Raw genomic sequence first — 14945 nt, 5'->3', positions numbered from 1 at the left:
TTTATACTAGTTGAGTATCTGGAGCATCAACATTTGTGGGTTTGATTACAGGCTCAAAATGGCCAGAAACAAAGAACTTTCTACTGAAACTCGTCAATCTATTCTTGTTCTGAGAAATGAAGGCTATGCCATTCGAGAAATTGCCAAGAAACCGAAGATCTCGTACAACGCTGTGTACTACTCCACTTCACAGAACAGCGCTAACTGTCTCTAGCCAGGATAGAAAGAAGAGGGGGAGGTTCCGGTGCACAATTGAGCAAGAGGACTAGTATATTAAAGGTCTAAGAAACGGATGCCTCACAAGTCCTCAACTGGCAGCTTCATTAAATAGTACCCGCAAAACACCAGTCTCAAAGTCAACAGTGAAGATGTGACTCCGGGATGGTGTTTTAAGAATGTCATACCGAGGATAATTTAGATATTTGATTTTGAATTTGAAGACCCCTTGAAGTATCAAAATAAATATATACAAAAATTATTTAATGGAAAAATTGTATTTGGCCCTATCTGGTAAAGACCAAATCCATATTATAGTAAGAACAGCTCAAATAAGCAAAGAGAAATGAGTCCATCGTTACTTTAAGACATGGTCAGTCAATGCGGAACATCTCAAGAACTTTGAAAGTTTCTTCACGTGCTGTCATTAAAAACATCAAGAGCTATGATGAAACTGGCTCTCATGAGGACTGCCACATGAAATGAAGATCCACAGTTACCTCTGCTACAGAGTACAAGTTCATTTCAGTTACCAGCCCAAAAAAATTCTTCAGAGTTCAAGCAACAGACACATCTCAACATCAACTGTTCAGAGGAGACTTAATGAATCAGGCCTTCATGGTCAAATTGCTTACCATAATATGGACTTGCTTCTACCAAATAGGGCTATCTTCTCTATACCAACCCTACCTTGTCACAACACAACTGATTGGCTCAAACGCATTAAGAAGGAAAGAAACTCCACAAATGTAATTTTAACAAGGCACACCTGTTAATTGAAATGCATTCCAGGTGACTACCTCATAAAGCTGGTTGAGAGAATGCCAAGAGTTTGCAAAGCTGTCATCAAGGCAAAGGGTGGCTACTTTGAAGAATCTAAAATCTGAAATATATTTGGACTTGTTTAACACTTTTTTGTTTACTGTGTGATTCCATATGTGTTATTGTGTAGTGTTGATGTTTTCACAAGTATTCTACAATGTAGAAGTGGCCCTTGAATGAGTAGGGGTGTCCAAACTTTTGACTTGTACTGTACTTCAAAACGGAGAACACCATCATGTTCGTGAGTCTTCCGCGGGGCGCGGAAATCGACTCTAGGTGGTTAAGACACTTTGTGTCCTTTATTTTGGCAGTTACTGTACATGTAGTTTGTTCTCAACAGACACTGCTCTGATTTGAGAATATACAACATAAGGTTAAAGGCCCAGTTCAGTCAAAAATGTGATTTACCTGTATTTCTACACTATGAGGTAGGAATAGTACTGTGAGCATCTGTGTGAAAAGACTGCCTGAAATTTCAGCTTTTTTTGTGGGATGGAGTTTGACCAGGCATTAAATGTGTTAATATACCAATAAGAAAGTGTTCCGAACCTCTCTGCCAATAATAGCTAGGTTTCCCCTCCCCACTCTGACCACTCCCAGACAGTCTTAGCAAAATTCTAGCTTGAGAAATTGCTCTTTGCTCAAAGCTATTTTTGTTCCTTTTTTACTATTTTAATGGAAAACAATCACAGTAAGGTTACTCAGAAATGATTTGATATTGAGGTAAAAATGGTGCTATTGGACCTTCAAAGGTCACATCCATGTTCACCTTATTGACTATATACAGTTCTTCAGAGGTGTTTGCTTTGAGGATATGAGCAGTTTATTTGTAAATGAATTAACATATTTTTCTGTACTTCATTTATCTCTGTGTCAGAAGCCCATTCTTCTTGCTGGCCCGACGGCCAGCAAAAATTATTTATTTTTATTGGAAGCCTCCACACTCAATGGATCTTAATATTTTTGGATGTGATTTATATGGGGTAGTCTACACAGCTTGCATTCGTGGAGCTATAGAAGACACGTTGACCCAATGGCTTCTTGCTACTTAATCACTTCGTGATGTATTGCTTTGAGTTTTTCTTGTTTTTCTTTCTTTAATTAGATCCATTGGGTCCTCAATGGGGTGGGATTGGGTTGGGGGAGGGGGGGTTGTAACTTCATTCTGTTTTGTTTGCTTTTCTTTATTTAATTAGATCCATTGGGTCTTCTGTGTGGGGGGGTTGGGGATGGGGGGTGTGACTTCATTCTGTGCATCTGTATTCTTGTTTGCTAACAGTTATTATTATGAATAAAAACATTTGATCGTAAAAAGGAATGTACAGCGATCAGGGTGCTTGCGTTTTGTTTCAAACGGTAACTCAAGAGTTAAAGCTGCTGACTGCCACCTGGCTTTATTTTGTCTTTCATGAATTAGAGAAGCTGAGTAGGGGGAGACAGCTCTCACATAACTTCAATGACTAAATGTGTTTTGGGAATAGTGGTCTAAAGCAACAAAAGAAATGGAATGGGTAACACTTACTATACACCTAATGTCTGTTTCGTTTATCTAGTGCACAGCTGGATTGATTGGCTGAAGCTACTCAGTCATTGCATGTCATAAAAATGTCCGTTGACAAGTGAGAAATCTAACGTTGTTGATAACCTGTGCATCTTCACATTTGCTGTAATAGACCGTCAAAGATAGTGGATTTAATTGTATTTTTAACCCAAGTGTCTTGTTCTCTCTTGCAGTATGTGTTTGTGTCCTTGCTGTCCCGAGACAGTGTCTACGATGTCCTCAGGAGGATCTGTACACACCTTCAGGTGCGGAATAACCTCACAATATGCCATTGTCAAAGGGTCTTTAGTATACCAGTAGATGCGGTAAAAGGTCAGTGGAACGCAGCCATTGGGGGAGAGAAGTTTGCCGGATGGGCGAACACTAACCAAGTTGATATTTGCCAAATCCATCATGATTGCTGTATTGTAACAGGCCCACAATGTAGTTACTAAAGTCCCGTTTGGATACATTTAGCTGTTTTCAGTGCATAACATTTAGAAAGTTGTCCCTTTTTCGGGTTTAGAAAAAGTGGTTGCTAAATGCTAGCTCCTGTTCGTGTAAGCTGTTGGCATAGCTAGCATACAGAAATTGTTGGTGGCAGTCAGACGTTATTTTACTGTAATGTAGATGATGATATGTACATGTACTGGGGTTGACATCCATACAAGCATTATACACCGATTTTTACCTCAACATAGTGTGAAATACACCTAAACAATAGCTTGAATGGGCTAATTTTGCTTGGGGGCAATGAGGCGATTCGGGATCTTTCCCCCCACTCGTTTCCATGGCATTTCCATTGTTTTGGTCGAGATCCATTGACCTCTTTACCTCATCCATGGTCTGTGAGATTGAGCAGATATCGTGGATATCAATACTGATGTGTAGTTACACAATAGAGAACTACTAATTACTGTAGTTACAACGTAACCTTATTTTCCTCCTTAGGTGAATGGGAAGAAAAGCCTTAGCCTGAAGCAGTACTTGGAGGAGCCTAGCTCACTATCTATGGTAAGCCCAACCAGTACACACGACGACACTACTCTTGGTGCAGTACAGTAGGATAGATATGGTAGCCTGGGTGCCAAGCGGTTTCTGCTCTCTTACAAACATGGAACGAGTGACAAGGAGTTAGGAAGAGATCAAAACACAGTAAAACACAAGTCTCGCACCCAGGATACAGTTGTGGTGCAACCAACCCTGCTTTACACAACAGTCTAGATCCATCTGCTACTGTTTGTTGACCAGCTGCCAAATACCATAAATTGAACTTGGCAATGTGCAATTTACAGCATCCCTGTACTTTATAGTAAGTGTGTGTAGGGTCAAAGAGATAGATGGGGTCATGGAGTGTAGCGTTAGAATTATGCAAGTCGGAGTTAGGCATTTGTTAAAGATGTCTATTTTTTTTACTTTTACTGTTGGAAAGCAACATCCCAAGTATGAGCACAGTAAAGTACACACACTTTAAGGTAAAAAAAATGTTTGAGCAAAATATAGTTTTTTAGACCCTACTGCAAGGAGACTGGAGTGGTATTTTAAGTGGTTTGAATATGCCCCTACCCATTACTCAACGTGACTCTCATAGTAGTAAATTGCACTACTATACTGAACAAAAATATAAACGCAACATGCAATCATTTATAAGATTTTACTGAGTTACAGTTCATACTGTCTAAGGAAATCAGTCAATTGAAATAAATTCATTAGGCCCTAATCTATGGATTTTGACGATGTAGGCAGTTTATGGTAGAGAAATTAACATAAAAGTATCTGGCAACAGCTCTGGTGGACATTCCTGCAATCAGCATGCCAATTGCACGCTCCCTCAACTTGAGACACCTGTGGCCTTTTATTGTCCCCAGCACAAGGTGCACCTGTGTAATGATCATGCTGTTTAATCAGATTCTTTCTATGCCACACCTGTCAGGTGGATGGATTATCTTGGCAAAGGAGAAATGCTCACTAACAGGGATGGAAACAAATTTGTGCCAAATTAGCTTTTTGTGCGTATGGAAAATGTCTGGGATTTTTTTTATTTCAGATCATGAAACATGGGACCAACACATTAATATTTTTTGTTCGGTGTTTAAACACTGAAGCATGCTTCTGGCCTTCCTTGTCAATTGTAAGTCCTCTTAAGAATAAGATAAGCGGAGTGCCTCAAACTGCTGTTTTTAATCCTTTAGTAGACCCTTTTTTTGATTGTTGCCGTCATCGTGGGTGAAGGACATCATGGGTTATTAAGAAGCTTAGCATGCTGATATTTTACTCAGGCGAAAGTCAAATGTTTTTTTTTAGGGCTACTAAAGCAATAATAATCCACTCAGTGATGTGAGTGCTTAAAAGGGACCTCAAACTCGAACTGCCCTTCTAGCCTTTTCTCCTCTTGATCTTGTTTTTTACTCACTGGCATAATGGTAGGTTCCAATTCGTTTACAAAAAAAAACATATCCAAATTAATAACAGCCGCTGGGAAAAATGGCCAATATATAGACAAAGAGAATGCCCACTCACTGTTTCGCTTCTCCCAAACGTGATAATTTAACAAAGTTTAGGCAATACAATCCCTAACGTGTCAACCGAAAACATTGTGATTATATCGCCCAAACGTAATTAAAGATACCTTTTCCTTTCAGCCTCTCTCAACTTCATCTCCTCTCTTCCTCTGCGGGCCTCTCCTCTCTTCCCCTTGCTCCTCTCCTCCCTCATTCAGGATGAGTTCCCTGTGGTCAATGACTTCCCTCCAGTGTTGAAGTGGAGGAGAAAGCCGTCCATTCCGTCCGTGTCCTCCTCTCTCCCAGACCTCCTGGGGAACTCCACCAGCAGCCTGAGCGCAGTGGACACCCCCTACCTACCCACTGAGGTTCCACTGACACTGAAGAGTAAGATCAAAGGTAATCCCCGCTCAATCATCAATGTTCAGGGGGCGACAGATTTCTTGGGTTGGAAAGGATTATTTTGGATAGAAAAATGACTCCAGGCTGCACATAAACGCCTAAAGCCTGATAGAAAGTATGTAGAAATTATAATGGACCTATGACCTATATATTTGGAAATAACTGCACTTTTTCCAGTCCACAAATAGATTTTGACAAACAAATCAGTCCAAACAAAAGTATTCGCAACCTTCCTTTTGAATTTTTCAATCCTTATGTGGCTTGAAACCCTCAATGTTGCTTGTCCCTAGAGGTTAGAGAGGTAAACCTGGCCACAAGTCCTACAAATGGTGTACATGTTTTAGGACCTCTGTCAGGTCTGTGTTCAAAGCCTAAATCATACAGCAGGTATCCTCAAACAGTGGACAATAACCTAACCACTGGTCCAAGGTCAGATATTTTCCAGCCCTTGTATGGCCTAGGTTAGGATTGGGATGACGGTAATCTGATCTATAGAGGCAACCTTTCATCCATCACACTGTCAGCACTCTCACAAACAGCTTGTCATGTTTCTTTCCCTCAAGCCCCCCCCACACACACAGAGGTGGCAGGCTCTGAATAGACCCAGCTCAGTTGTAGCTTGCATGGGTGCATGACTGACTTTTTTTTAAAAATCCAACAACAGACGGGCAATGACAAGCTAACTAAAACAGAAACAGTCTAACTTAGCTAAATGACTAAAGTATACATACTTAATGACTAACGTTTAAATGTAAGCTAGGCTCTGTTTTGTGTCTCTGTGCCTGACGGTAGTCTCTCATGACAGACGGGTACCGAGATAACTCTTGACAGAAAAGAGGACTATTAGCCGATATCTCTTCCTTCCTCCACACGCAAGCGGTTTTTGCTAATGTAGCCATTGGAGTCACCTTTTGGGCCACAAGTCACACGCTATTGACTCACACACTGATAAGTAGGGATCTATGGCTACTAATTACCCAGCCGATAGTCTTTTTCTAACCAGCGTGCATAGAGACACGTTGTTCTCCAATAAACTACCTGAACTCTTGATTTTTGTATGAGCTCAACTTCTTTTTTTTTCTTCTTCTTTCCCTTCTACTGGCTAAAGCAGAGATGGGCAACTGGTGCCCACCCCCCTTTTTTTAGGCCGGGGACCAATTAATAAATGGATTAAAATAAAATACATTTGAACTCGACATACTTTTCCTTGAGAGTTAGAGGAATAGAGTACACAAGGTGCAATTTCGAAATTTGGTTGTGCATCAGCATCAGCATCAGCAGATTGGTAAATTAGTCTAGTGGCCAGCTATCTAAACTTCTAGTAAGCTGTTTAGATGGGGTGGAGGCAAACGTTTGCAGTTTTCACTATGGCAAAAGGTGTAGAATTGCAGCAAATTAGCGGTAAAACTGAAGAAAAAAAATCTCCGCCCCGTGGCAAAATGAGAAGAATTGCTTGAAATTAGTTATAAAATAGCAAAGTCTTCTCTCCACCCCATGGAAAAATGTGTAGAATAGTAGGATTATAGCATTAATTATTAAGCCAGTGAGGAGTTTATGTATGGGGGCAATGAGTGTCAAATTTAGTCAAGATAAACTTTTATTGCTATTTTGATATTTGAGGCATATTTACTCTAATAGAATGAACATAATGCTTAGGTTGTTACAAGTGTACTGATATAAGTGTGATGCACGTGAAATCCCGACATCTTTGAGAAAAAAACACTTGACATCGGAGTTGTCCCTGTTGAAATTTGAGACGTTCTGTACATATCCGTGAGGCTAGTCTTAGCATCTCACTCTCCATTGAATACAGGCGGTTGATGTCAACACCCCTCATCGAAGAGTTCAAAAAAGTATTCAAATAACGAGATGTATCCACCAATCCAAAGACAGGAATAGACGGGAGCTTGACAGCCCGCTGTTCTGCTCTGTGGACAACAAATCCCATTGTTAGGGCGAAGACACAAGCATCTCCTCATTATTTCCAGTATCTCTGGTTGTCCCTGTAGTTCTAGAAGTATGAGAGGTGCCCTCAGAGTGGCGGGAAACACACAGACTTCTCCTTTCATACATAATTGTACCTTCTCTCAGATCATTAAAAGCCCCGCTGTGTGGAGTTTTTAGCAGGGTCCTGTTCATTAGGCACCAAATTGAAGAAAGTGGACTGAAAAATGGAGAGACTACTTTGACTTGTCCAATAAGAAACACACATTTTCTGTTTGCCGTTGCAAAAACATTTCCATAGCGTGACATAATGAACAAGACCCTGTCAAGGCCAACCCCAGCCCTGTTAAAAAAGATGGCTAGAATGAAATGTTAGCACGATCAACACATACAAATGTACAAAATATATCTGACTGTAAAACTAGCTCCAAGACTAGTATTGTTACTTTCTATGTGGAAGCACCACTTCAAAGCAACGATTATGGTTTAAAGAGTCTTGTGTAGGCTACGTAAGGTTGTAAATAAGTAAGGTTGTAAATGGATCCCCTGAGTTTCTCCAACTTGTCTGCCTTCAAGTTTAATTCCTGCTGCATTGGTGTCAGACTTGGGATAGGAGACGGACTGTGGTGCATAGCTGTTACATGCTGACCAGACCGGACACGTGTAACGGATGTGAAACGCTAGCATAGTTAGCGGTGGTGCGTGCTAAATAGTGTTTCAATCGGTGACGTCACTTGCACTGAGACCTTGAAGTAGTGGTTCTCCTTGCTCTGCAAGGGCCGCTGCTTTTGTGGAGCGATGGGTAACGATGCTTCGTGGGTGACTGTTGTTGATGTGTGCAGAGGGTCCCTGGTTCGCGCCCGGGTATGGGCGAGGGGACGGTCTAAAGTTATACTGTTACACACGTTGCGTGCGTGAGCGTCGCAAAATACATTTAGAAATCCATGTTATTAAATTATTGCTCACGCGCGCCAACGAGCGTCTGCGAAAGTCGCCAACGAGTGTGCGCTGAAAGTCCTGCCTCTCCCATCTCCTCATTGGCTTATAGAAGCAGGTACCCATGTGCCATCTCCTCATTGGTTATACCCACGTGGATGACTGAAGGACGAACTGTTTTGCCAGTAGTTGTGGTAATACAATGAAAGTTTCACCATATAAGTTAAATGATGAAAAGGCCTGGAAGGAGGAGAGATGACTAGAAACAATTTGGTTGGCCGTTTTATGTGTGGATTAATTGTCGGAGTAGAGGACCTTGTGCATTTCAGGTAAAATAACAACTCAATGTTTATATCCCAGGACAAATTAGCTAGCAACAGCAAGCTAGCTAAATAGGACAAATTAACGTTAGCTAGCAAGTGCAAGCTAACTAGCTAAATTCCCATACACGTTTAATGATTTTCGACCTGTCCCCAAATGAATGTCATTGGTTCAGAGTTTGTTTTGATATTTTAACCTGCGTGTGGTGATCGCGTTTGGTGTGGGGGGGGCAAAATAAATGTATGCACGATAGCGCTGGCGCGCAGCCGGTTTGGGTTCCGTGTAAGCCACCCACATACTCAGCGCTGTGTTGACTGTGTAGTCTATAGAGAAAGAAAAGCTGATAACACTCAGGCCATTATGCTGTGGTGTGTTGTCTATAGACGGGTTAGTTGTTTAGCAACAAAACCGGCACTTGCGCAATGTTTATTAAAAACATAAATACATATGTGAGCACTTGTTGTCTCTCAAATATATTGTAACAGTTGTTGGTTAGCTAGCTAGCAATTATTTTACCATATTAGCATAACAAGATACAACGAGTTGTAGCAAGCCACCTACGATTCCCCACATAGCAGAGTCTTGTCATTGTTGCTAGCTATCTGACCATTCAGAATCACAATGCCAAACGGCCTTCTGCCTCATCGATGTGCGCGCATCATTTTTTTGTGACATTGTCAGCCGACCCGTCTATAGAGACAGAATAGCTTAATGCTAACTCCTTTTAGCATTGCTCTCTCTTGTGGTGTTGTCTATAGACAAGCAACCCATTTTGGTCTGTTGTGTTGTGTGCAGAGCGGAGTCTGGAGACGGAGAAGATCCTCCTGGCAGAGCCAGTGCCAGAGCTGGGCCACATGGAGTACCAGCTGCTCAAGTTCTTCATCCTTCTGTGAGTACTGGACAAACTCACCAGGTGCGGTTTGTGTTCTCGTGGCGTGACGAGCACCATAGGAGTTGGCAAGGCAACCCAAACAGATCTGGGACCAGGCTTCGGACGGACCACAATGCACTCACATCACACACAGGGCTAAGGTCCTGTTACTATGTTACTATGAACTCTGATATGAATTGCATCGACTTCTTTCCTGGTGTCACCGCTCCTCACCTCCTTCTCAAAACCCATTGGATGAGAAGGTCAGAGGTCCCTCCCCTCTGACCTTCACGTCCCATGGGTATTGAGAAACACAGGAGTGACGACGTGAGGAATCAAGGCAATGCAATTGCGATTCTCCCTTGCTGTCATACTGCCACCTGCTGGTCATAGTAATTCTGACCAGTTCATATTACACTTCGTGTACATATTACATTTGCATCTCTTTACATGAGACATTTTTTTGTAAATGGCATTACGCTGTTCTTTTTCATGGCTGTTAAGATTTTTATGAATTTTATAGCATGCTTGGGGGGAAATAAACTATGTTGAAGCTCATGGCACGTCACTCTCATAATGATCCATAGGCCTTTTACTATAGCTGTCAGTGTACACGTGTGTGGAAAACAATGTGGTGAAAGTGTATGTCTCTTGTCTCCCTCAGTATCATCCTGCTCATCATGTCCTCCTGCTACCTGGCCTTCCGTGTGTGTAGTCTGGAGCAGCAGCTCTCCTTCCTCAATACACACCCGACAGTGCACATGAGAGAGAGGTGAGGGACACGCATGGGCACACACATACATGTGCATTGGTTCACACACACAACCGAGAGCGAGAGTTGAGTGTGACACACACACACATAAAGACATATTAGTTTATAACGTAGGTGCACAGGTCGAGAGACGAACTAGAGTAATCAAGGTGACCGACAGTGACACACATTCAATACCACCTTGCACACTCTTGCTTGCATCTAGCTGATCTGGAGTGTCATCATTAGTCCAAACCGTTGCAATTAAAAGGAGAGCTTCTATTGGTCAAATTCAGGTTGGTCCCTCCCTATGCAATATGGCCAAAATATCATATCACGATATTTGTCAAATTTATTAAGGTATGACGGTATTTTCGGTTCTAAATATGCTTCATGAGTAATGCATAACCCTAGGGTGGCAACACATACATTTGAAATGTTTTTTAATGGGGATTTCTACATTCTGATTGTTTTATACTGTTCAATCAAACTTCAACCAAAAGTTGGGAATATATTGGATACAGTGTTGTTTGACATGACAACAAATGAAAATTCCAGGGAGGGGTTATTTTAACTGGGTTGGAACCAAAGTGTTGGTCAGTGTTTCCTGGTGGACTCTAATTAGAGGTTACATTCTAGGTTATCTTACTTGATGTAGCTAAAATATTCATGTTTAGCCTATTCCTCTCTGATTTAGAATATAAAGTTGCACAAATGACATGCTGATCTAGGTCTACACCAGCACTGGTATCAGACTGTATTTATTTAGCTAGCTAGCTACGTTTGCTCTGACTAAGCACATTTAGCCAGCTAACTATCGATAAGTATTAGTGGCTAACACAATTTATTTTAGCAGACAGTAAGATGCACAAGCTAATAGTGTCATCGTAGAAGGCTTGTGGATTTACAGTACGTTAAGAAGCGAAGTGGAAAGCAGCGCCGCTGTCACCATCTTGTTGCATCTGCAGCATTGACCACGCAGACAGTCACTGCGGGTAAACAGCAAGCTAAGTGGCTGTGGCACTCTCCTTGGGTGACGGGGGGTGGGGCTTGGCGTGTGTGGAAGGAGAGCGGGAGAGAGACGACTCAAGTAGCAAAAAGAGTGAACTATAAAAATAAAAAGCTGGCATTGCACGCGGTGGAGTTTCGTAACACATTAAATAAACCATACATTGAAATACCGTTATACAAGGTGAAGTAAAAACACAAACTGGGTTTTTAAATACGGCATGCCGCCCAGCCCTAGGTCCCTTCGTTCAGAAATGTTTTGAGACAGAATCCGTGGAATGAATACAACCCAAAAGCTTACCTTGACTTGGAAGAGTTGCAGTGTTGGATAGCCTTAGCCAGCTAGCTAACATAGATAGCATTCCTCTCTGTTTCCTCTCTGTTTGATTCAGGTCGGTGAATAGGCTAAATTAGCTGCATTAGCTAAGTAGGTGAACAGTGAACTATGCTTCTTCTCCTGGCGTCACCAGAAAATGCTAACATACGTTTTTCAGGGATACAGTATTTGCAAACTTACTTCTGTTTCCTCTGGAAAACGGAAGCGGGAACTCCGCTCAGGCATCTTTCTACGCCTGCCACATTAGGTTCGTGAAAGGTAAACTAGTTGCTATCTCCCTCTCTCTCTCTGCTACGCAGCAGAGAAATTAATTTGTTGAAAACTGTTCAACTATTGTCTTTCTGTGTCTGCGAGTCAACTACTCACCACACTTTATGCACTGCAGTGGTAACTAGCTGTAGCTTATGCTTTCAGTACTAGATTCATCCTCTTATCCTTGGGTGGACAAGTTGTTCATTCATACTGCAAGAGCTTTTGATAGATTGAAGAACGTCCTCCGGAAGTCGTCATAATTACTGTGTAAGTCTATGAAAGGGGGTGAGAACCTCCTAGGTTTTGTATTTGAAATCAATGTACCCAGAAGACGGAAAACTAATCTTTGTTCCCCAGTCCCTTTGTTCATTTCTTATCTCAAGAGAGTGCTGAATGCTTTGATAGGTCATATTTGCTGCATAGTCATATTTTACTAGATATAACATATATTCCCACTTCAAGATCAGATAGTGTTATTGCCATGCCAACGTGCGTGTTTGTCTCCTCCCAGGTAACACTTGCTGTATGCTGCGTCACCATTGGACAGATGTCCTGTCAGTCACGGAGGTTCTCCTGATGATTGGGCAAACAGAGACTCGGTTCATTTACCTGTCCCACCATGTAGGTGTGGAGGAGTGCACTGCTGGTTCAATGAGAAGACAATGACTTGAGAAAAGCCCAGACCTGAAGCAAAAACTGCACTAAAACAGACAGCCTAGTAGGGGGTGCCAGTGAGTCAATAATCCTCTTGTCATTCCCCAGAAAGACTATGGACCCCTCGGACAAGAGACTAGGATGGAATGAGGAGAATGGAGGAGGATCGGAAGTAGAGGACTGCAGAGTAGATGTCAATAGAGCTGTGCCAACCAAGTTCACCTGACCTTTGAGCTCAATGTCCTTATTTTACTGCCAATGAATTACAATTACAATTCCAGTCGACTGATCAGACACCTTCGCATTCAGGATTTCAGAGAATAGTCTTTTTTTTTTCAGAGACATTTTCAACAGGAACAGACTGAACCCAGTGGGTGTTTTTTTGTGTACACTTTTGTGGAGAGTTGCTGCCAGAGAGACTGAAGACAAGGTATTCCATTCCGATAAGGAACTCAACTTGACCTGGTCAAACAGTTCCCACCGCAACCCACCCGGCTATGTTTACTGAGCACCGTCACTAAGGCACGAACTCTCCTGTACCCTAATGAAGAAACTATTTCAATAGACATTATTATCAGAACTTTATCTGCCTGTCAGAATTGTGAGATGATATGCTAGAGTTGCGGCTGAATTATAGCGGTCTTGTCATGCAAACTGAAAACATGGTACCGTGTGTGTCAGGTGAGGTCGACAAGTCATGAAGTGAAAGGTGCGCGCGTGTGTGTGTGTGCGTGTCAGTGTGGGTGCGTGTTTACGTGTGTATGAGTGTTTTCAACATTATGTGTGCAACTTAAACAAGTGACTAGGAATATCTCAAGGTAGCGTGCAGCTTCTCCACCTGACAAACGATGCCTGCATGTAATGTAACACTAGATATTGACCGAATTGTAAAGCCATTGTCTGTGACACTGTTGCATGGATGTTATCGATGGAGTGGAACTAACGCAGTAAAGCAGTGACGGTATCGAGAGAGACGCAGGTTGACAGTGAAAGTCGTTGCTGTTCACTTGTTCCACAACGTTCCCACGTGGAGGTGTGTACTATAGAGATTGTACAGTACTTGAAACCTAATCATTGCATTTCATAGGAGATTATGTATTCATGTCATCCATGGTGTGGAAAAATATGGCCTCCACTTCAGCTACTAGGTGCACCTTTTTAAAGCGTATCTGAGGCTGGTTCAGAGAGAATTGTGTAGACTAGAGTGTATTTACTACTAGAGCCTGTATGTATTTATTTGTGTGCAATTTTGTACTGAGTCAGGAAGGCATGTTGTTTTTAGTGAGTCGGGTGTTTGTTCACTGACGTATTTCTAACATGGGTCGTGTTCATTTTGCACAAAATGGGGGGGGGGAACTGATTTTAAATGAACTACTTGGATTTGTCCAATCATGCCCTAATGAATACGACCCTGTCTTGCAGTAGGGCTGGAGTCAGCAGTGCCGTGCGTAACTGTGAGACAGCAGTGACTAATAAACAGCCTTCCTCTCTGCCTGTGCCTCTTGTGACCTTTGACCTCTTATGCACACACTTCCTTACCCGTGCCTCTTGTGACCTTTCACCTCATATAACTGGATCCCAACACTGGAAATGGAAGCATCTGGAAGAAATAATGGAGGAACATCAACAGTAGGTCCTCCCCCTACTGACCTACAGCCTATTTACCATGCAGAGGTTACTTTATTACAAGTGTCTGGGATGTTAGTTTAGTTGGGAGAGACGATGGTAAACACAGTGATGAAATACCCACTCCCTTTCTTATGTATCGGAGGGTTAAATGTATGCATTTACTGTTTGCAGATGTGTTCTAATACTTACAGTGCATTCGGAAAGTATTCAAACCCCTTGGCTTTTTCCTCATTATGTTACGTAACAGCCTTATTCTAAAATTGGTTATAAAAAATGTTTCCCTACACACAATACCCCATAATACCATGGCAAAAACAGGTTTTTATACATTTTTGCAAACATATTAAAAGGAAAAGAGTGAAATATCACATTACATAAGTATTCATAGCCTTTACTCAGTACTTTGTTGAAGCACATTTGGCAGAGATTACAGCCTCGAGTTTTCTTGGGTATGATGCTACAAGCTTGGCACACCTGTATTTGGGGAGTTTCTCCCATTCTTCTCGGCAGATCCACTCAAGCTCTGTCAGGTTGGATGGGGAGTGTTGCTGCACAGCTATTTTCAGGTCTCTCCAGAGATGTTCGATCGTGTTCATGTCCAGGCTCTGGCTGGGCCACTCAAGGACATTCAGAGACCTGCATTGTCTTGGCTTTGTGCTTAGGGTTGTTGTCCTGTTGGAAGGTGAACCTTCGCCCCAGTCTGTCCTGAGCAGGTTTTCATCAAGGTTCTCTCTGTACTTTACTCCGTTAATCTTTGCCTC

At 42.1% G+C, this 14945-nt stretch overlaps 1 protein-coding gene across 4 annotated transcripts in view; it reads left to right on the top strand.

The window, feature by feature from the left end:
* The window catches only part of LOC124039886 (GRAM domain-containing protein 2A), a 65055-nt gene extending 51008 nt beyond the window's left edge, over nt 1-14047 (top strand). For all 4 annotated transcript variants that reach the window (XM_046356417.1, XM_046356426.1, XM_046356408.1 and 1 more), the window contains exons 7-12: nt 2773-2844; nt 3530-3592; nt 5298-5478; nt 9478-9571; nt 10218-10325; nt 12413-14047. In XM_046356417.1, coding sequence (XP_046212373.1) covers nt 2773-2844; nt 3530-3592; nt 5298-5478; nt 9478-9571; nt 10218-10325; nt 12413-12416 — 522 coding nt within the window. In that variant the 3' untranslated portion in view covers nt 12417-14047. The remainder of the gene's footprint in view (nt 1-2772; nt 2845-3529; nt 3593-5297; nt 5479-9477; nt 9572-10217; nt 10326-12412) is intronic.
* Nucleotides 14048-14945: the final 898 nt, after the last annotated feature.

This window comes from Oncorhynchus gorbuscha, linkage group LG01 (genome assembly GCF_021184085.1).
Source record: "Oncorhynchus gorbuscha isolate QuinsamMale2020 ecotype Even-year linkage group LG01, OgorEven_v1.0, whole genome shotgun sequence".
In the NCBI taxonomy this organism is placed as follows: domain Eukaryota; kingdom Metazoa; phylum Chordata; class Actinopteri; order Salmoniformes; family Salmonidae; genus Oncorhynchus; species Oncorhynchus gorbuscha.
Note: the sequence above shows the minus strand (reverse complement) of the source record. Positions and strands in the feature narration are given on the sequence as shown.